Here is a 21,390-nt window from a genome sequence, read left to right on the forward strand (position 1 = left end):
CTCTTAGAGGAAAACATAGGCAGAACACTCTATGACATACATCAAAGTAAGATCCTTTTGGACCCACCTCCTAGAATAAAGGAAATAAAATCAAGAATAAACAAATGGGACCTCATGAAACTTAAAAGCTTTGCACAGCAAAATAAACCATAAACAAGACTAGAAGGCACCCCTCAGAATGGGAAAAAATAGTTGCCAACGAAACAATGGACAAAGGATTAATCTCCAAAACATACAAGCAGCTCATGCAGCTTAATACCAAAAAAGCAAATAACCCAATCCACAAATGGGCAGAAGACCTAAATAGACATTTCTCCAAAGAAGACATACAGATGGCCAACAAACACATGAAAAGATGCTCAATATCACTAATCATCAGAGAAATGCAAGTCAAAGCCACAATGAGGTATCACCTCACACCGATCAGAATGGTCATCATCACAAAATCTGGAAACCACAAATGTTGGAGAGGGTGTGGAGAAAAGGGAACGCTCCTGCACTGTTGGTGGGAATGTAAGCTGGTACAGCCACTATGGAAGACAATTTGGAGGTTCCTTAAAAAACTAAAAATGGAACTACCATATGACCCAGTAATCCCACTCCTGGGCATATACCCAGAGAAAACCATAATCCAAAAAGAAACATGTACCATAATGTTCACTGCAGCACTATTTACAATATCCAGGACATGAAAGCAACCTAAATGCCCATCAACAGATGAATGGATAAAGAAGATGTGGCACATATATACAATGGAATATTACTCAGCCATAAAAAGGAATGAAATTGAACTATATGTAATGAGGTGGATAGACCTAGAGTCTGTCATACAGAGTGAAGTAAGCCAGAAAGAGAAAAACAAATACCATATGCTAACTCATATATATGGAATCTGAAGAAATAATACTGATGAACCCAGTGACAGGGCAAGAGTGGAGATGCAGATGTAGAGAATGGACTTGAGGACACAGGGTTGGAGTAGGGGCAAAGGGGAAGCTGGGACAAAGTGAGAGAGTAGCATTGACATATACACACTACCAAATGTAAAATAGATAGCTCATGGGAAGTTGCTGTATAACAAAGGGAGATCAACTTGATGATGGGTGATGCTTTGGAGGGCCGGGACAGGGAGGGTGGTGGGGAGTTGTGGGAGGGAGGGGATATGGGGATGTGTGAATGAATACAGCTGATTCACTTTGGTGTACCTCAAAAACTGGTACAAGAATGTAAGGCAATTATATTCCAATAAAGAGCTAAAAAAAAAAAAAAGTCAACCTAGAGATTCCTCAGAGGAATTATAAAATTGTTGTTTAAATTGTATTTGGTAAAAATGATAAAAATGTAGCACTAGTGAGTAGTGTATAAAGGGAGAAAAATTTTTAAAAAGATGAGTTCGTTTAGGGTATTTAGAACTTATTTTGACGTTAAGTTGGTAAATGTTATTTTTAACCACAATAAAAAAAAGAGACATTTTTGGAGCTATAGAGAGTAATTTGGTGAGAAGCTTTGAAAATAAATAATCATCATCAATACCTAAGAATAAGAAGGATGTCGAACTGGTTAAATAAAATTTTGCAGACAAAAAAAGAAATGTTTACTGGAAAAATAAATTGACCTGAAAAGTTACTTTAATAAGACATGTTTGAAAATGTTGAGAACATCTACTCACAAAGCAAAAAGAAGCAGCATATACACAGATACCTGAAGGGAAAGCTGAAAGAACAGAAGTTCTTTATTATAATTTTTGTATTAACAAAAACCCAACCTGATCAAATTTTTAATATAAGGACAATATTTTTATATTTGAAAGCGAAGTTTTAAATTTGGCCAAAGACTGGCAGGAAACAGAATCTCTTTTTCTTCCCTGTTTCCTTATTAATGCATTACCTCCCCCCACCCCCACCTCATTCACCTTTCAAAGTTACTCAGAAAAATAACTTGAGAGTTCAGATGGGCTTTTGAAAAAAGAGATACAGATTATTTTTATTGGAGGCAATGTTTTATACAGCGTGCCCAGATTTTATGATATAAATGTTAATTTGTTCTACTTTCCTATTGAAACAGATTAAGAAATAGGAATCTTAAATTCATGAAAAGTTATGTCATGAGTGAGAATGGGATTCTTCACAACAGGAGTTGTCAAATTTTGGATGCTTTTATATTTTTCTTTACTGTCTGTCACTCAGCAGAGTTAGAAGAAACTGGTTGTAGTGAAAGAGTGACAAGACACTTGAGTTTGAATGCAACTCTGTCACTTTACTATATTTGTGTCCTCGGCACATTACTAAGTACTTCTGAATCTACTCTGTAAAGTGGAGATAATTAAGCCTCACATATGTGTTTCCCAGGTTTGAGACCCTTATGGATCATATGCAGATACTGTAGGGATAATTTAATGAATTAATTTAATTGTATTACAATAATTTAATTGTATTAGGTTTTAGGGAATTTCTATGAAGATGATAGGGTCTCAGTTTAGAGAAACAGGATTTGATAAAGGGGACAGACATGTAGTTGGATCTTTCAAAAACAGTGAGGGGTATATGGGGTATTATAGAACAAGGCTGCTCGGTAGAACGTTCTATGACAACGGAAATACTGTGCTATCTCACAGAATAGCCAGTACCCACCTCTGCCTATCGAGCACTTAGAATGTGTCTAGTGTGACTGAGGAAATACATTTTATTTAATTTTAATTAGTTTTTATTTCAAGTGAAAAAGCCGCACATGGCTAGTGGATACCCTACTGGACAGTGTGGCTCAGAGAACAAATGAGGGGCAGAAGCCAGCCAAGGGTTTTAGGGACACCTTCCTAGAGCAGGTTGGGAGTATTCAAAAGGTAGCCAGTTTGATATAAAGGATAAAGAGTTTATAAAAGATTATCACTAAAATACAGTTAGAAATGTAGTTGACCTTTAAGGAAGAAGTTATTGGGGTTGGAAAATCTGCATTCATTCAGCTCACATTCAATATGCAGCCCTTTCCCTGCAAGAGCACCTTGAAGCAACGCTTCCTAAAATTAGAAGATGGAGGATAATAAACCGCTATTGGAAGCAGATCCCCTTAGAGCTTTCCATGAACACAGACTCCCGAAAAATAAAACTGAAGGCAATTTCACTCAGGAGATTGGGAGGAGGGCAAGTTCATGCTGGCACACGAGAAATCGGGTGGTGGCTGTGCCTCTGCTTCTCTGTGTAACTAAGCTTGGCCTTACCTCACTTTTCGGGTTTGTACGCCCTCTCCACAGTTGTCCCTCATGTTCACAAAGGTCACCTTGCAGACGCTCCAAGGCTCTGTGACCCATATGTACTGGCTGCAGTCACTGTGGCAAGGGACGACCTCATACACCTGAAACATACACGGTTCTCAATGACCTCACTTCACGGAACCCAATGAGGTGAGTGGGAACACGTCACATCACAGTTATCATGATATTCTTGTTTAGCTCCTCTCAAGCCTCTCCTTTACTGTTCATTATTCTGAAACAGGAATATAGAGGATCTCTTGAGAGTTGCAGCAGTGAAGGGCTAGCTGTGTCACACTGTGCTGCTCCTCTACCACACTGCAGCTGGAGATCGGACCTCATGGACCACATCAGACACGTACCGTACTTTCCTGGACTGACTCTTACCACACAGTACTGTAATTTCCTGGGCCATACATCCTGTTCACAGTTTCCTGTGTCTTCTGTACTTAGCCCAGGGTACTCATGTGTCAGGCATTCTATGGCAATTTGTTGAGTAAGATGAATAAGTGAACGAAAGAATTTATGAATTAAGTAAGCATGTAAAAGTAGCGGTTTTCAAATAAGTATAATCTGGCCTGTTTTCCAAACAAGTATGTATACCAATAAGAATTTTGTGTATGTGTTCCATATATGAAGCTAAATTAAAAGATAAATAATATGAAATAAAGCTATCTTAAAATTAACTAAACCTTGGAATCAAAGTCTGAAATTGGTCTCATATTACACAGCTACAAAGCAGCGATGGCTACATGAAACAACGCAAACTGTCTGTGCTGTGGTGCCCATGAGGGCTTGCAGTGCCAGGTTTGGGGTGGTGTGGTGGTTGGTTTCAGGATTTTTAGCACAATGAACCAATTACGCTCTTTTCTCAATGAGAAAGAGAATGACTAAATACATGAAAAAATAATCCACTGCAACAGAGCTGACTCAATCATTAAAGAAAAATGCCTCTTAAAATCATTTCAAAATTTATGATAACTCTATTTCTTATGTCACACACACACAATACTACATGAATATTTTATATAACTATTTAATTCCAGAAAATACAGATTTAAATAGTTCTTTGGAGTCATTCTTTTGTGCAAATTTTAGTTTTACTAAAAACATCCAAATAAAGCGAATAAAGTTGACCTATTCACATAGAAATAAACGGTATGCACTGTTGGAGTAAGAATCTATAATTATTGTCATAAGTGATCACCTTCACATTGGATGCTGTATTCAAACAGGACTAAACACTACTGTAGTATTTAGTGAAACATTACCCTACAAGTTGTGGCAAAGGGAACAATTGAAGGGGAAATGCCATCTTTCGTAATCCTTTGATGGCTTTCATTTTAATCTCCTACACTGGAGTGAATACAAATTAGTTCAAAGCGACCTCTTGCTACCACTTTGAGCCCGCCTGCACCTCTCCCTCTGAGAAGTATGAGACCATTAACAGGAGGTGTCACTGCCTTTTCAAGGCAGGTGGAGTAAAAACTTGTTTTCCCCACCCTTATACCTCAGGCCCTGACATTAAATGAGAAAACACATGCAAATGCTAGGGGAAAAAAAGGAACAAACACCTGGAGAAGAAAAATTTGATGGAAAATACGATGTTTTCCCTGTAAAAAGTAAAAGAAATAGCAGGAAAAGATGCACGTTCTCTGATGTCAGGAGTAAAAAAAGAAGACAAATAGCACTCTTTTATGAACCATGAGGTTTAAAAGTTCTTACCTGGGCCTGGGGTAGGGTTCACCAGGAATGAAGAAAAGGGAGAGAAACAAAGACAAGTTAAAATGTCAGTATATTTGATGAGAAGGACTCATGTTCTAGGTTTCAAATATTATCCATATATAAAAAAGTGTTTTTTGGGGGTAAATGATTTAGAATGTTTTTCTTCAACCTTGAAAGAGAAAAACCAACTCCTTATTACTATTTAAAATTAAGATACACAAATGAGTATTGCAAACAGCACAGTTAAGGAAAGAATTAGATGGGTAGGACGAAGAAATCTTAGAAAACTGAGTAGCCCTCAAAATACGTATCGTGGGGAATTGCTATATGACTGCAAATATCTTATGGTTCATATTGTGAGTGGAGTATCTATAGACTGATTGACTGGTCAGTATATTGATCTTAACCAATCCATCTACCCACATTTCTTAGGAAATGAGGATTTGCTTCCTTATTTGAAAAATGGAACCTCAGAGATCATTTTCAAGGCAAAGTACTACCGATTACTTATCGAGGAATGTATAATTTTCAGTAAAAATCGATATGATTTACAGTGTTCAACATTTACACAAACCTTTGCATATTCTTTACTTTCCTAACATGTTACTAACAAATAAATTCCTAGAAGTTTCTATTTTTTAATGTAGAACATTTGTGCTCAAAGATGCAGGAATCTATTATTTCTTGTTTTAGCTTTGATTTTTCGATTGCTCATGTCTCAATATAACACCAGGAGGCTGATAACAATACTCAGACATCCTTATCATACTCGGCATTAGATTACATCAGAGTGACAGAGACATGGCTTAGGTTAAAGAGTTTTTATAGCAAAGACAACATGGCACAACCATTTTGAACTTTTGCAAATTCACTCTAAAAAATGCTGAGGCAAACATAGCTCACTTTAAATTCTGTCTGGCTGTACACACATACTAAAGGTATGAAAATGAGGAGAATTTATTCGAACCATAGATAAAAATTATTAAAATTTAAGTTTCCTTTGAAGTTCAATATTTTAAAACTTGTAGAAAAAATATTCTTTTGTGTCATAAACATTACATTTCAGTTATTCTGTTTCATCAGGGTCATGTTTTTTCTTCCTTGGAAATATTCACTAGGACAGAGAAACTAGATTACCAGTAGATGGCAGCAGTGCCGTAAATTATTCACCCTCAGTTGCATTTAAGGGCAAGTCCAGCAATTTTACATGGGGGAAAAATCAGCATTCTTTTAGAGTACTTTCCATGAAATTTAATTCTCCACTTTCTTGGCCCTTAACTGCTTTATTCAGAAGTTATTTTTATTTTCTCTATAATTTATTTTTATTGTGATGAACAAGTTTAGGTTAATTTGGGAAGGCAAATGTATATGGGTAAGCATTAAAGATTAAAATTAGACAATCTGTATGTGTATGAAACATATCTACATATTTAAGGTTGGTTCGTACATATGACTTGGTTCATTTATGACTTAAACATATATCTTCATATCTACACATACTGTGTGACATTCACTCTTTTTAAATTCATATGTAGGCCAAACATGGCAGTAACTGTCTGATGAATCTTATATCACATTAAACTAGGCACAATTCCCTCTATTAGACTTTTTACTTTTTATTTCCAATGGAACACGAGTAACAACTATGAACAGCAGCTAACAAAGTGTGCATTCGAAGTTAAAGTTCCACATAAGATTGAAAGGGCCAAGCACCAAATGGATAAGATGACATACAATTACTTTGATGCCATCTTTCTATTTCTTTTTTCTTAACATATTTCATATCAAACAAATTTAAATACATGTGCAGCATATATTTCCTAATTTTAGACCCAAACCCATATACTTTCTTTGATTTTAATTTATGTAGTTGGTAATTGAGATCTTTTCTGAGAGTCTAGGGGATCTATAAGAAAAATACAGTCTTGCTCTCAGCACACAAATTACTGTGCAATATTATAACAGTTTAAATACCTTGACAGAATTTCAAAGCTAGATTTCATTTTTATTTCCGTTGAATTATATTAATATGCATATATATATATACATACAGGGTACAAAATTTCTTGATAATACAGAGATCATCTATCTGATTTGGGATTTTAATAATTTACTCAGGCATTCTAAAGATAAAATGGGTCAAATTTCTTATTTGGGGGCTATTATTTATTCTTCATTTTGGATAAAAAAATAGATCATTGTGCATCTACAAAATATTTTACAATATTCCCAGTGGTAGAAAATACCTGGTTGACATGGTCCAGTTTGGGGCATGGCCTTCCTCCATTATAGGGTTTTTCACGCAGCCATTTAGACCGAACCTTCACGCCACTCCCACAGGACTTACTGCAGCGTGACCAATTGGACCACTCGCTGAGCTTGCAGTCTGAGGGGCAGGGGATGATGCAGGCCTCTTCAATGTAACCTGAGTGGAGGAAAATGAGACAAGAGCTATCTCCTCCACATGTCACTCGCCTATTACCACCCACCGTTCTAGCTCATTTAGAAGGTCCAAGTTTGACTTGACAGCAACATGCAAATACAGAGGTGTCTCCGTCGTTAGAGACTCAAATTAAATTCTGCAGGAAAATGACACATACATACAGAGACTCTGTTAAAATAACACCTGAGCAGCTGCCATATGATCTGCTTAAGATTCATGCTCACCATATTTCAACATTTCTGACTTTCTGACAGCTCGTGTTTAATTGGCAATAACCTGTCTGCTGCCGTATCGTTCTCATGCTGCCAGAATGATACATTAAAAAAATTATAACAGTTTTCTATAAAGTCCTATCTGTTAATGTCACACAAGTTCAAGTATCTGAGTCCATGTGACATTCTTCCGCAGGAAGGAAGCCAGACCCTCTCAATCAATATTCAAAAGGAACCATTTAACTTAGCACCTTATGTTTCCCCTTCATCAAAAATCAAGTCTGAGGAAGAAAAATGAAGAATGTTAAATAAATAATGCCTCATATTTTTACGGTGCTGTCAATTTCAAAGTACCTTCACATCTTGTATTCATTTGACTCTCTTGAACATATTATAAATGTATTGGGTATGTATTGATACTCTGCTGGACAGATAAGAAAACAAACACACAGAGAGAACTGACAAGTGCAAGGTCACACAGTAAGAGATGGGGACAGGATTTCTGAGGTCTAGTACAGTACTCATTCCATCAAATCACACAGTCAATTAACTTAAGAGTCGACAGATTTGTTTTGAGAAATGGGAGCATTTTCCTTGACCAGTCCCTCACTACCAACTTGGCATTTCACAGTATCAATTTATCACTACTATTCTCAAGGCAAATAAATGGAAAAAGCAAAATTCCTCTGGTCAAGAGTGGAATCTTACCCTCTGTCATACCCTATGGAGAGTGGTTGTTCTTGAAACAAGAAAACGCTCTGCTCTTACCATTTTACATTAACATCAAAGATTAGATTTTGAAAATGATTATCATGTAAACAATTTATACTAGGAACTCTAGGTTTTAAAAATTTTATTGAGAAGCTCATGTTTCAGACTTTAGTATAGTCTGAGTTGTGCAACCATCACCACTATCTAGTTTCAGAACATTTTCATTACCACAGAAAGACACCCTAGACCTATTAGCAGTCATTTCCCATTTCCCCTCCCCTCCCCTCTGGCAACCACCAATCTACTCTATATCTCTAAGAATTCACCTATTTGGAACATTTTATAAAATGAAATCAAACATTTTACTATTGGCTACTTTCACTTAATATAATGTTTTCTGGGTTCTTCTATGGTATAGTGTGTGTGAGTACGTCATTCCCTTTTATAAACATATTTTTTTATCCTTCCATCAGTTGATGGACATTTTAGTTGTTTCCACATTTTGTATATTATGAATAATGCTGTGAATATTTGTGTAGGAGTTTCTGAATGGACAAGTTTTCAATTCTCTTGGGTATATATCTAGGAGTGGAATTGCTCAATCATATGGTAACTCTATATTTAACTTTTTGTAGAAGTGCCAAACTGTTTTCCAAAGTACTATTTTACAATACAAATAGCAAGGTATGAGTGTTCCAAGCTCTACATTTGTCAAAACTTGTTATTATGTCTCTTTTATGTTAGTGTCCTTTGAAGACCAAAAGTTTTAAATGTTAATGGAGTCCAAATTATCTATTTTTACTTTGGTTGCTTGTACTTTGATGTCCTATCTAGGAAACCATTATCTAATCCAAGGTCATAAAGATTTACACCCATTTTTCTCTTCTAAGAGTTGTACAGTTTGAGCTCTTATACTTAGGTATATGATTCATTTTAAGTTATTTTTGTATACGTTAAAACATATGCAGTCCAATTTCATTCCTTTGTACGTGATTACCAAGTTACCCCAGGTTCATTTGTGGAAAATACTATTTTTTCTACAGTGAATTGTTTTTGCACCTTTGTTGAAAATCAATTGACCATAAATGTAAGGGTTTATATCTGGATTCTAAATGTCATTCCATTGATCTCTATACCAGCACCGCACTATCTTGATTACTGTAAATTGTAGTAAGTTTTGATTCAGAAAGTCTGAGTCCTCCTACTTTGTTCCTTTTTTTTCCAAGAAAGTTTTGGTTCTTTTGGGTCCCTTACATTTCCACATACATCTTTGAATCAGCTTGTCAATTTTTGCCCCAAATGGAAGATTTTGATAGGAATTGTGTTGAATAGTTTGATCAGTTTGGGAGTATTGCTATTTTACCAATCCAGGTACATGGAATTTCCTTCCATTTATTTAGATTTTTCTTTAATTTCTTTCAATGATGTTTTGTAGCTTTTAGTATATATCCTGCACTTTTCTTAAACATATTCCTAAGTATTTTATTCTTTTTATTCTAGGAAGATTTAAAAGAGAACCAACAAACACTGATGTCTTATTATAGTGAAATAAGACCACCTAAAAACCAGTATGACATATCTAATCTATAAGCTTGTGCCTGAAGTGTCCTGACTCTTCATACAGTGTTAAAAAGCTAACCAACTTACTGCATAGTATTTCCTAGCCTTCCTTTTTAAATTACCCTGGGACATATGTTAAAAGTATAGGTTTCTGGCAACTCCACACATTACAATAAAGTTCACTTGAGATAGTGCCTGATTTTTGGAAATTAATATGAGGGTGAGTCAAAAATTATCCGCACTCCGATTATATTAAAACTTCTATAAATTACAGCCAGAGTGCAGATAATTTTTGACTCACCCTTGTATGTTTTCTTGTGTTTATCCAGCACTCCCTGTTTTTTTTAATTGAAAATCTTCTTATTAAGGTAACTGTAGACACATACAATTATAAGAAATAACATAGAGAAGTCCCTTGCATACTTTTCCCAGTTTCCTACAATGGTGACTAAAGTATAATTTCAACCCAGATATTGGGATTGATAAAATCCATCGAGTTTATTCAAGTTTCACCAGTTTTACATGTACTTATTTGCGTGTGTGTGTGCAGGACTGAAATTAGGGAACTCTGTTGTAAGATACAGGAAGAATCAGCAAAATCTGCGTGAGAAGTAGATTTGTAGCATATTTCTCTATATATTATCTTCTATATTTTGGTCAAATATACACATCACCTGTTTTAAACTTATTGTAGTCTCTGTAAACAAAAGCACATCTTTCAAAAGTATAAAGTTCACTGAACACACCCATGAAACCAAGACTATTCCAGAACCCTCTTTTGTGTTGCCTTCCAGTCACTACCTCTTCTCAGATGGGCAACTACTACCCTGACTTCTCACAATCTAGAATTGTTTTGCTTTAAAAAAATTTTATGTAAATGGAATCATACAGTATATACCCATGTGAGCTAGCCTTCTTTCATCCTACATTGTGATGTGAAATTCATCCCTACTGTTGCATGCTGTTGAAGATTATTCATTCCAATTGATTCTAGTACTTTATTGTGTGACTGTATTATGGTTTATTAATTCATTCTATTGTTAGTGAGTATTTGGGTATTTTTCAATGTCAAGCTATTATCAACTGTACTGCTATGAACATTCTAGAACATGTCTCTTGGTGAACATGTGTATGCACTTCTGTTAGGCATATTCCTAGGAGTGAATTTGATGCCTCAGAGGATATGCATATTATATCAGTAAATTGCAAGTGAAGTATAAAAGGAAACTTTTTAAAAAAGATGGAATCATGAATTTGGTATGAAGAATAGGATTCAATGAAAGAATTCTCAAAAGTGGGAATTAGTCTCAGAGAATCTTCAAGGAGGCAGATGTGTCAGCTGGGGCTTTGCCAGCTGTGAAACACTGAAGACAGAAAGAAGATGCTAATGTTGAGTTCTGAATGTACTTCTGATATAGAAGAAGACTTTTGGAGTACTGATAATAACCCAGGGGAAAGTCAAATAAAGAATTGAAAAAGTACTTTACAATAGTGTTTACCAACATTTTGGAAAGTATAACTATTCTTCGAACAGATTGCTGTGATCTACTTAAAGCTTATACTTTGACTTTCAGTAGGGTTTGAGGTGGGGAAACAAGCCCACCTCACTATTTTCAGCTAAAATATGTTTCAAATCACATTCTCCTTTTCAATTAGCACAGCCAGTAAATGAATTTATCTGAAAGTGTGATATACTTAAAAATGTAACTCCTGATAGGGTCAGTAAAAATTTGTGTTTCACAGTAGTAGTTTAAGAAATAGAATCAAACTGTGAAAATGTCTAAAGTCATTTCCAAATCAATGCCATCTGTAACCAAATTATTTAATGTTTGTAAAAGACAATGAGTTAAGAAAAAATTCCAACTATTTCTAAATATTACCAGTAGCTTTGGTAGAGGGACACTAGTATTTCAAAGGTAATAAGTTACTGAAATAGTCCTAGAATTGCATTTTCCACCTTGCTAAAGATCAAAATGACTGCAAAAGTAAACCTTTAACCTTTTGTTATTCAGTAATTATAGTTGAAAGTAGAATCACATGATTTTTCATGTCACTACTTCACAGTAACAGATAAATGGAAATTCTTTCCATTTTATTTGTTGAAGTATCATGGCGTTGGTGAAATATGTCATGTCTGACTTCAGTCTGATTCACATTGTATTATTAAGTAAGCAGATATAAAATTTTTATGTTTGATCTTCCAATAGAGTATTCCAGAAAACGCCTCTCAAATAAAACTCACTCTATTACATTGTTGAAAGATACAAATTAGGCAGTGAGATAAAGACAAAACTGCAAGAGTATAATGCTTAGCATTCCATTTTAATTTTCTAATGTGTAACAACATTCAATAATTGCCTGTCACGTTTATCTAGTACAATTAAAATCCTTAATGCTACCAGTGAACTGCTAGATAAGCATTCCCCTGCCTTCTCTGCTAAGATCATTTTTGAGGGCAATTAACACCAAACAATCATGGGGGATAGAAAGAGAGAAACATTTGAAGCGTTTTAAGGCTAAATAAACTGCTGGAGTCTTGAAGCAATTTATGGTTCCTGAGGAAGGCTGGAATAAAATAAATGACTTCACAATTAGGGTGTTAAAACTTTTAGTAGCTCAATACTGAACCTGACACATGGAAAAATCAAACTCCTGGCTTCTGATTGTATTTTTTGTATCTATATCTGTTCTGATGGCTGCTTTCAGGTTGAAATGAATAAAGAACACTAGCAGGCTTTATGTGGCAAGCACACAGAGGACTTACTGCCTTTGACATATATTCAGTCACCTCATTCATTTGAATTATGAATGTGCAGATAAAGCAGCTTTCAACAACCTTCACAATTACTATATTGTGCTGTTGAAAGGTGCACTGTTGATAGATTAAAAAATTCATTTTGAAAGCATGTGGAAAATATTGGTTGGTTCTGATTTACAGCTGTGTGAATGAGCAACGCTGGTACCCTATCTGAAACATCTGGATTAATCTCAAAAGTGACCTGAAAAATCTCTCCTGCTTAAATGTGTGTTATATGCACATGACTGCAATCGCGAATGAGAACATTTAGCTAGAACTTTATCTACTGTGGCCCTTGAGAATTTGAAAATCCTGAAAAAAATCATTTAAAAATATTTTCAAAATGAACAGAATATTCTTTTGTAATTATATATTAAGAACTGATAACTTGAAAAGCTGGAGAAACTAAACTACTGTGTATATATACAAACTCCTATAATCAGCTGTTCTACCCAAATTCTTATATTCAATATATGAAAAGCTATCAATCAACACTGGGCAATCAAAATTTTCACAGTGAAGTGTTCGGGTAAATTTATGTAACTGCAATGAAGTGCTATTTAATTTTATTGATATTTGTTTTATATACATATGAAGGCATAACTTCATATCTGGTAAGTACTTAAAGATTTTCTCTGAAAATTTCAACATTAGTTTTAATTGCTGTGGGATTTTGTAGCTGTTGCTATTCCAATACTGGGAGTTTACCCAATGACTAGGCACATTTAGGTTCAGGTAGTATACCTATGTACAAGTTCACCATCAAGGCTGTTTCTTATAGCAAACTCTAAAACTCTCTGTTGTATAACAAAGACTTTGGCTGGTCTGTTTCCTTGATTCCTGGGAGGCAGCCTCCAAGCCCTGAAATTTCCCGAGCGATAGGAGTATCTTTGTTATTCATGTTGGGCCTCTTGTAATACACGTGAATTTATGGTAAGAAGATGTCTAAGGAAGGGGGATGATTATACCACAAAGACCAACCATGTGTTTAAAAGGTTGGGATTTTAAGCCACTTGATATCCTCCCAACCTCTGGGGAGAGGAGACTGAGTCCTTCTGTGTGGTCAATGATTCAGTTAATGCCTACATAATAAACCCCCCCCAGAAAACTCTGGATACAAAGCTCAGGCTGGTAACCCACACCCATGGGCCAAGAGGGTGATGGCTCCTGGCTCCACAGGAAGACAACATGGACGCCTAGCGTTTGGGCCCCTCCCACCAGTCTTTTCTATTGACTGGTTCTAATTGTTATCCTTTTGTTCTAATAAAACTGTAATTGTAAATATGATGCTTTCCGGAGTTCTCTGAATCGTCTCAGTGAATTATTGAACCTGAGGGGGTAGTGGGAATCCCCAAATCTATAGCCAGCTGGTAAGAAGTGAGGTTGACCTGGGGACCCTGAACTTCCACAGTTAGTGTCTAAAGTGGAAGCAGTCTTGTAGGGACTGAGCCCCTAACCTGTGACGTTTGGCCCAAGTCCAGGTGGTTAGTGTGAAAACGGCATTCTACTTTCAGCTGCACATTTTATTAAAAAAGGGAATAAACATGTTTATGCAAGAGCCCCTATCTATAGTTTACTTATCCAACCAAAATAAAAACTTTGGGAATAATTATATACATTAAGGCCTTCCCCCCCAAATTCAACATTTATAATTTTAACTAATATTGTATTAAAAATCAGAAAAAAGTTTTAAAACCCTCTTTGGAAAAAGGACTTTGTCAGCAATATAAACATCATATTTGATGGCGTGTTCAGATTATAAAGTAATGGGAAATAAATTAACTTTGAAACTTAGTAGAGTGATTTATTTTTTAACTTGATCCAATGTAGGGCACTATTCCTTCAGTCAACAGGAATCATACACGGACACTGAAGTAAAGGATGATATTTAAACACTAGTTTGTTGGATTCTAATAAGTGTTAAACATAATTTTTATAAAAAGCATTCTGTGGTCAAGTAAGTTGGAAAATTGTTGCATTAAACTAGGTTAAACAGGTCTCTTTACCCTGAATATTTCTTTTTTTTTTTTTTTACTAATATGAACTGTGAATCTCTAGGAGAACGACTCAGACACTGCATTCTATGCTTATTAACTTTTTGCTATAGCAACTCACTGGACCAGTGAGAAACAGATCATCCTGATTGGCTGTAATTATAATGCATTAAAACTGGATCCATGTTTTGAGCTGTATAGAGTTTTAACGTTTAAGCAGGCCTTTTTATGTCCATTTCTAGATATGGGAAAAAATGCACAAGTCAACAAACAAAAAACAAAACCCTCAAACTTAAGAAAGCTTTCTAAATCATTTTATACTTTAAAGGTTTAAATCATTAAAGGTCAAACCTATTGCAAAGGGAGAGGAAACTGTTATGCAGATAAACTTCTTGAGTTGTTTTAATGACTATTTTAAATGACCATTTTCTTTTATGTAAATTAACTAAAATTTCCTGTAAGGGCTAAACTGGCCTTCAATGCAATATGAAGAAATGGGATAAACACGGAGAGGAACTACAAGTAAAGATTTTCTTTTCAAATTTAACTTTAAAATGTCCACAAATGTGTTGGTGTGCTCTCAGGTTACTTTTTGAGCCCACAGATATGGCTTATGTTTAATATATAATGCCTTCTTCATGCATTTACCATAAAAAATTCTTATGCACAAGCCTTGCTCACTACAGGACCATTTTGATGATGTTTTGAAGTAGAAAAAGACCTATATTTTAAGAATGAGACTAAACTCAACTAACGGGATATAGAGCTTTACAATTATTTTGGCTTTGCAGGGCATCAACGTAACAGGAAACTATATGAGGGCAGTTAGTATATTCATGCATTATGAAACCTTATAACACAACATAAGTAATGAACAGCTCTGTGGTTATATCAATAACATTATCATAGATATCAGCAAGATTACCACTCCTAGTCTTTTCTCTGAAATTAGTGTTATCCTTCCTCTAAGGCATTAAGTGGAAAAAAGAGTCAGAGGACAATAGAAAGGATGTGGAATAAAACATAATAGCAGAAGTTGATAAAGGCAAAGATAGACAAATTTGTTGTTGTTGTTGTTGCAAATAATGAACTGTTCTTGGCAGTTAAATTTATTTTAAGCAGTGACATGCTTTCTTCCTGAAAAGCTGGAAAGCCCAGTAAGTGTATGGGATATTCTGGAGGCTATGTTTGACAGCCCGGTCTGAGGGGCTCCATGGAGCCCAGTTTGAAAACCTTCTAAGTAAGTAATAGATGAGTTGAGGTCTCTGTGACACAGAACCAAGTGATAACACCAGATGTTTTTCCATCACACATGACATGAATGGTAGCTGCAGGAAAACTTCCAAGGAAAGTCTCCCTTATCACCTCTATAGTCCTCCTTCAGGGAGCCTGTTAGAAAATAATGCTGGTACCCACACCTTATTTAAAATTGACCCTAGGCACCTGCTTTCTTTTTGTACCTGTATCCATAGTAGCCCTTTCTTTATTTCCCTGGTTCTTTAAACTTGCAACTATCACCTCAGGAAAAATCTGTTCCTCGCTCCCAGCCAGTGTTTTACGCTTGGAAGGAAAAAGGTCTCAACTGTGAGTGATGACTGCAAAAGCAATACTATCTTTATCTCTGCTATCAAATGAAAGATTTAAATTCTGAAATGAATTAGACATGAAAAAAATACTATCAACTGGAAAAGCTTTTCAGAGAAATCAGCACTCCCTTTCAGCTTATTTACCAAATTCTATTCATTGCCTTTTCTCCTTGGTTTAATTAAACATGCTCTTCCTCAAATACAAGCATCCACTACAATAGGGAACAATTTTGCACTCAATTTTGTTTCTAAGTAACCTCTAATATTAAACTTCTATCATTTTCTATAGAATCTCATTACAAAAAAGAATACACTCCAGGTATACTATGGCTGAGTGGTCATGTGGACTATCCTCAGAATCTACTCTCCTCATTTTCACAATTATTTTTGTCAGATGTACCATGAGTTCCACAATATCTTAAAAGTACACGCTCTTGAACTAAAATATACTTGCAAATTGAGGACTCTCTGTATTTAAAACAAAGTCAGTTGGGCACTTGTACCGCTCATACATTCAGGATGTATTCCTTTTCCAAGCTTTGTTGATGATCTTTTTTGTTCCCATAAATTCAAATAGAAAAAAGCCCCCATGCCTTTGTATACTGGAGTTTCTGACTGAATAAGGCAGCATCTGGTATTTAGAGTTCCTTACAACGTCAAGGGATGGTCATTTAAACATGGTGCCTGCTTTAAAATCATCCACATCATAACTGTGGGAGGCTGGTGAAATAAGGATGTAGCTCACTTAGGCTATTAGGCAATAATGTTAAATGTTGCCATATAAGGGTCAGCTATAGTTATAATATGAAACAATCTTATTAAAAGGCTTTTGTTTCACTTGTAAAATTGGTAGAGCTTTCTTTTTATTCTAATACTTAGTGCTGTAGTGCAAACCACCTATGAAGCAACCTGAGAATGACTTTGGGTACCAGCAAGAGTTTTGCAAAATATCAAATTTTAATGAGCATACTTTGAATCCCACTGATACTTCCAAAACCAACGGCTAAAGCCATTCATTAATGTCTAGAAGTAGTATGTAGTATCATACATAAACATATTAGGCAAAGAGAGAAAGCATGGAAGAATCAATATGTCATTATATTTTAAAATTAATGTTAAAGGGAAATTAATCTTATACTAACAAGGCATTAGACAAACTGTGCTGAACAATTCAATAGTGACTACAATTAAAAGACAAACTGAAGTAATTAAAAGAGTATAATGTGACCTAAAGTAAGTAGCACCGCTGTTTAAATGCCAGCATGATGGTCAAATGGCAGCACAAAGTCCTGAGAATTTTAGAGTCATGGGATCATGAATACTGAGTATACAAGGTCAAATGCACATAATGCTTTAATATAATATTGTATTCTGTTTATGAATAGAGCAGTAAATAAACCCAGAGCTCTCTCATTTCTCTATCTGAACCAAAACAGACTATCCTCAGGGCATTCATGAACTTACCAATATCCTTTCACAGAAGATCCTATAGACTCATTCTGTTTTCAAAATCATACCTAAACAGGCATTCACTTTACAAAGACCCATCTTTACAAATTTCAAAAGTTTCCTAATGTTATCTTCCCCACAGCTGGTAAGCAACACCTGCGAGGTGTTGAGTATTTTGCCTAAGACAGCATCACATTGTGATCCACTAGGAAGTGATCTTCATAGGCCTTCCACACCAAGGTTCAATCTCATGATGTCTACCAAACCCTGTGAGTGTCTGTATGACCCAGTGAAGTAGTCTGAAACTCTAAATGTGTTATAGAACCTCCTGGGGGTCTTTACAGAATGCAGATTCGGCTCAGCAGGTCTGCAATGTGGGTTGAATTTCTGCATTTCCAGTGGTTTTCCTGTGATGCCTATGCTGCTGGTCTGTAGATGGCATTCTGAGTAAGAAGGCTGAAATCCTATTTGGCAAATGATAGCCCAGGCTGACAGCAATTCACTCACATATTGTCTATGGCTGCTCTCATTCTGTAACTGCAGAACTGGGTAGTTGTTACAGAGAACTTTTGGCCCACAGAGCCTGAAATATTTGCTATCTGGCCCTTTAGCAAAACATTTGGTAACAAGTAATTTAACCAAATAGCTGATTCCTGAGTTTCCTCATGGTCTCTCCAAGTTGGTATTTCATAGGTATCAACAACAATGTATTACTTTTAGGTGATGACAGGAGACCTATATATATTAAACAGCATGTGCTCAGGGAGAACAGTCATATCAGATAGGCCTTCCTGCTTACTTGATATGAAGAGATGATAAAACATCACAAATGAAAATTGAGTTCAATTTTAGAATACCTATTAATAGTGCATTATGGCTTAAACTCCCTATGAGGAACAGCAAAGACAAATTTGCTGAAAGTAAAGACTGAAGAGAAGTGTCTGCAAGGAATTATGTAACTCAAAGAGCTCAAGACTTGAGCATCTGACATTTTTACACTTTATCCAATTTACCTTCAAAGTGTTCCTTTGAGATAAATCTAATAGAAATGTTATTCCTTATTTTCTCAAGAAAAGATAAGTGAACACAAAGAAAATTAAATAAACATTCCATACTCCCAATTAAAGTTGTAAACATAGGTTGGGAAAAAGCAAGTTGTCACAATTCCTAATATAAACCAAGAGGTTAAAGCTGTTGTCCAAATCTGGTGGTGTACAAATTAGGCAATTCTGAACAATAAGCTTTAAATGGGAATAAAGAAACTTACCAATATTGATATTACTGGACTAATTCAATGAAAAGGGTATGTGACTACTATTTTTTCTACCACTTCTTCTACCTACCATTTAGTAGGTAGAGAGAAGCACAAATATTTGATGAATATCATGTAGAAAGTTTGTGGCATGTATATATCTTATTCCAAAGATCTAAGTTGTTCTCAATGATCTGTTTGATTATCTCCCAGAACTGTGACACAGAGGGAGGGACACTGTCTGGAAAAAAGGAAGTGTCCAAGCTTGACTGTGCAACAAATATAGCTACAAAAATTCTCCTCAGCTCTTCACTCACTCATTCATTCTACAAATATTTACTGAACACCTAATGTTCTAGGTGCTTGGGATACAGGAGCGAATAAAGTAGTCTGAGATACCCTCATCAATTTACATTTTTGTAAAGGAGATAAATTCTCCAAAAATAATAAATATAATAAATACATAAATTATATGGTTATAGAGTGATATATGGTTTTGAAATACAAAAAGTAGTGCAGAATAAGGGTTTTGGGGAGATCTGGGTAGGGTTGAGGGGCAGCATAATAAAATTCTATCACTTATGTTTAAATGAAAATCTTGTATACATGTATTTTGCATAAGCTAGGTTACCTCTAAGATTCTTTAAAATATCAAGGTTAAATGATATAATAAAAAATGTTCCAGAAATTCTACCTCTTGTTCTGTGAAATTTTAAAAGTGATCAACATGAGAAGTACCTAGCACTATGTGCATAGGCAATCAATTTCTAGTGAACCAATCAATTAAGATCTTAGAGGATTCTAGCAGTGAGTAGAAAATGCGTGATTTGGTTTTTGAGTGATTTGTAATCTGTTGCTAATACCGACACCATCCAAGATTTCATACCAAAGCTAAATATATGTAATTTGTATTATGAAATTAGGATAGCTAAATGCCAAAAATGTATTTATTTATCAACACTTATGCAGGAACTATATTTAATACCATGTATCAGGATGGATGAACATTTACGTTGCTCCCAAGGTATACTTTAAGATCTGATTTTTGGAATATCACTATATCACTTTTCAGTACAGAGTCTATTACTATGAGAAATTCCAGACATAATAGAACTGTGCCTCAAATTTCACACATTGAAAAGAATAGTGACCACATGGGAAATGACATAAAATAATATACTTAAACTGATGAAAGTCAAACTGTTTTATCAGTATAATAACTGATAATATGATCCACAGATGGATAACAGATTAAATAGAAATGCCATAAGGCCACTGTTGAATAGGAGATTAGTGTCTTTGCACTGCATACATGTGGGGATCAATTTTATGTTTAAACTGAAAGCCGTAAGAGACTTTTTCTTGAAAGCTACTTTAAAACCACATTTCTACCATCCATCTGGAAAAGCTGATTTGGCTGAGCAAAGGCAGTGGTCATAGAAACTGCAATTTAGAGCACGCCTAGGATAGAGCACCAAAGTGACAGCATTCCACTAACACTATCACGATCGACAGAACATCAGTAGTAATTCCAAAGAAATCAGGCAATAGAGAGTCAATTTCCTCAGACTGTGAGTAAAAATATGAGTATTTTTACTAAAAATATCCCACTGGACCATCCACATTACATCAGACTTAGTGAGAATGAAGTGATGTTGGATAGACGTAAAGGACTAAACAGGAACAGTTCACTTAAAGATCTTAGATCCTGTCACAATCTCCACGAAGTTCAGTGCTGCCAGGGACCCATATTTTTTCTATATGTGCTTTTCTTCTAGAATACAGTACTGAATTCTTCATGCTTTGAACTGGCAGTACTAAGGCAGGAAGTCTACTGCCTTTGCTCAATTTCAGTTTTTTCTGTACTTTTACTTTTTTCAAGGGATCAAACATTTTTGTGAGAGTCACAAGATATTTTAAAGGTTTTGTTTTTTTTTTCCTAAAAATAAGATTTGACTGTTAAGTGGCTTACTGAAGCTCTCATGCATCTAATTAACAGATAAAAGTGAGAATATATGAGAGTCATTCTGAAAGCTCACAGGTTATATTAAAAACAAATGATTATCTTGGTGATTCACTATGCATAACAACTTAAAATGTGAGCAAACACATGCTACATTTCGGGAGAAACACATTTTTAAAGTGATCTTCAATTTTTCATTTTAATGACTAACTATGATATTCTACATTATCATATCAACTCAGAATGGGAAGTGCATTTACATTTTTCCTGGTATGCTATTTGATATAAAGAATAAAAAAGCAATTACTCTCACACAGGTTTTTCAAGGCATGCTAAACTCTTTTCAGTTATTTTTCTAAATGCATGGGGTAATCTTAAACTTAGCAGTTCATGTGTATTAGCCTGCAAAATACTCATATCTAGAGCTTCAACATAATGGAGTCTTATTATGGGG

General features: G+C 35.2%; 1 protein-coding gene across 1 annotated transcript in view; it reads right to left on the reverse strand.

Moving 5' to 3' along the window:
- THSD7A (thrombospondin type 1 domain containing 7A) overlaps positions 1 to 21,390 on the reverse strand; it is a 423,961-nt gene that overhangs the window by 40,973 nt on the left and 361,598 nt on the right. The window contains exons 14-16 of the mRNA XM_057732183.1: positions 7,216 to 7,394; positions 4,970 to 4,975; positions 3,215 to 3,348 (exon numbers count right to left, since the gene is read on the reverse strand). Coding sequence (XP_057588166.1) covers positions 3,215 to 3,348; positions 4,970 to 4,975; positions 7,216 to 7,394 — 319 coding nt within the window. The remainder of the gene's footprint in view (positions 1 to 3,214; positions 3,349 to 4,969; positions 4,976 to 7,215; positions 7,395 to 21,390) is intronic.

This window comes from Hippopotamus amphibius, chromosome 4, assembly GCF_030028045.1.
Source record: "Hippopotamus amphibius kiboko isolate mHipAmp2 chromosome 4, mHipAmp2.hap2, whole genome shotgun sequence".
In the NCBI taxonomy this organism is placed as follows: Eukaryota; Metazoa; Chordata; class Mammalia; order Artiodactyla; family Hippopotamidae; genus Hippopotamus; species Hippopotamus amphibius.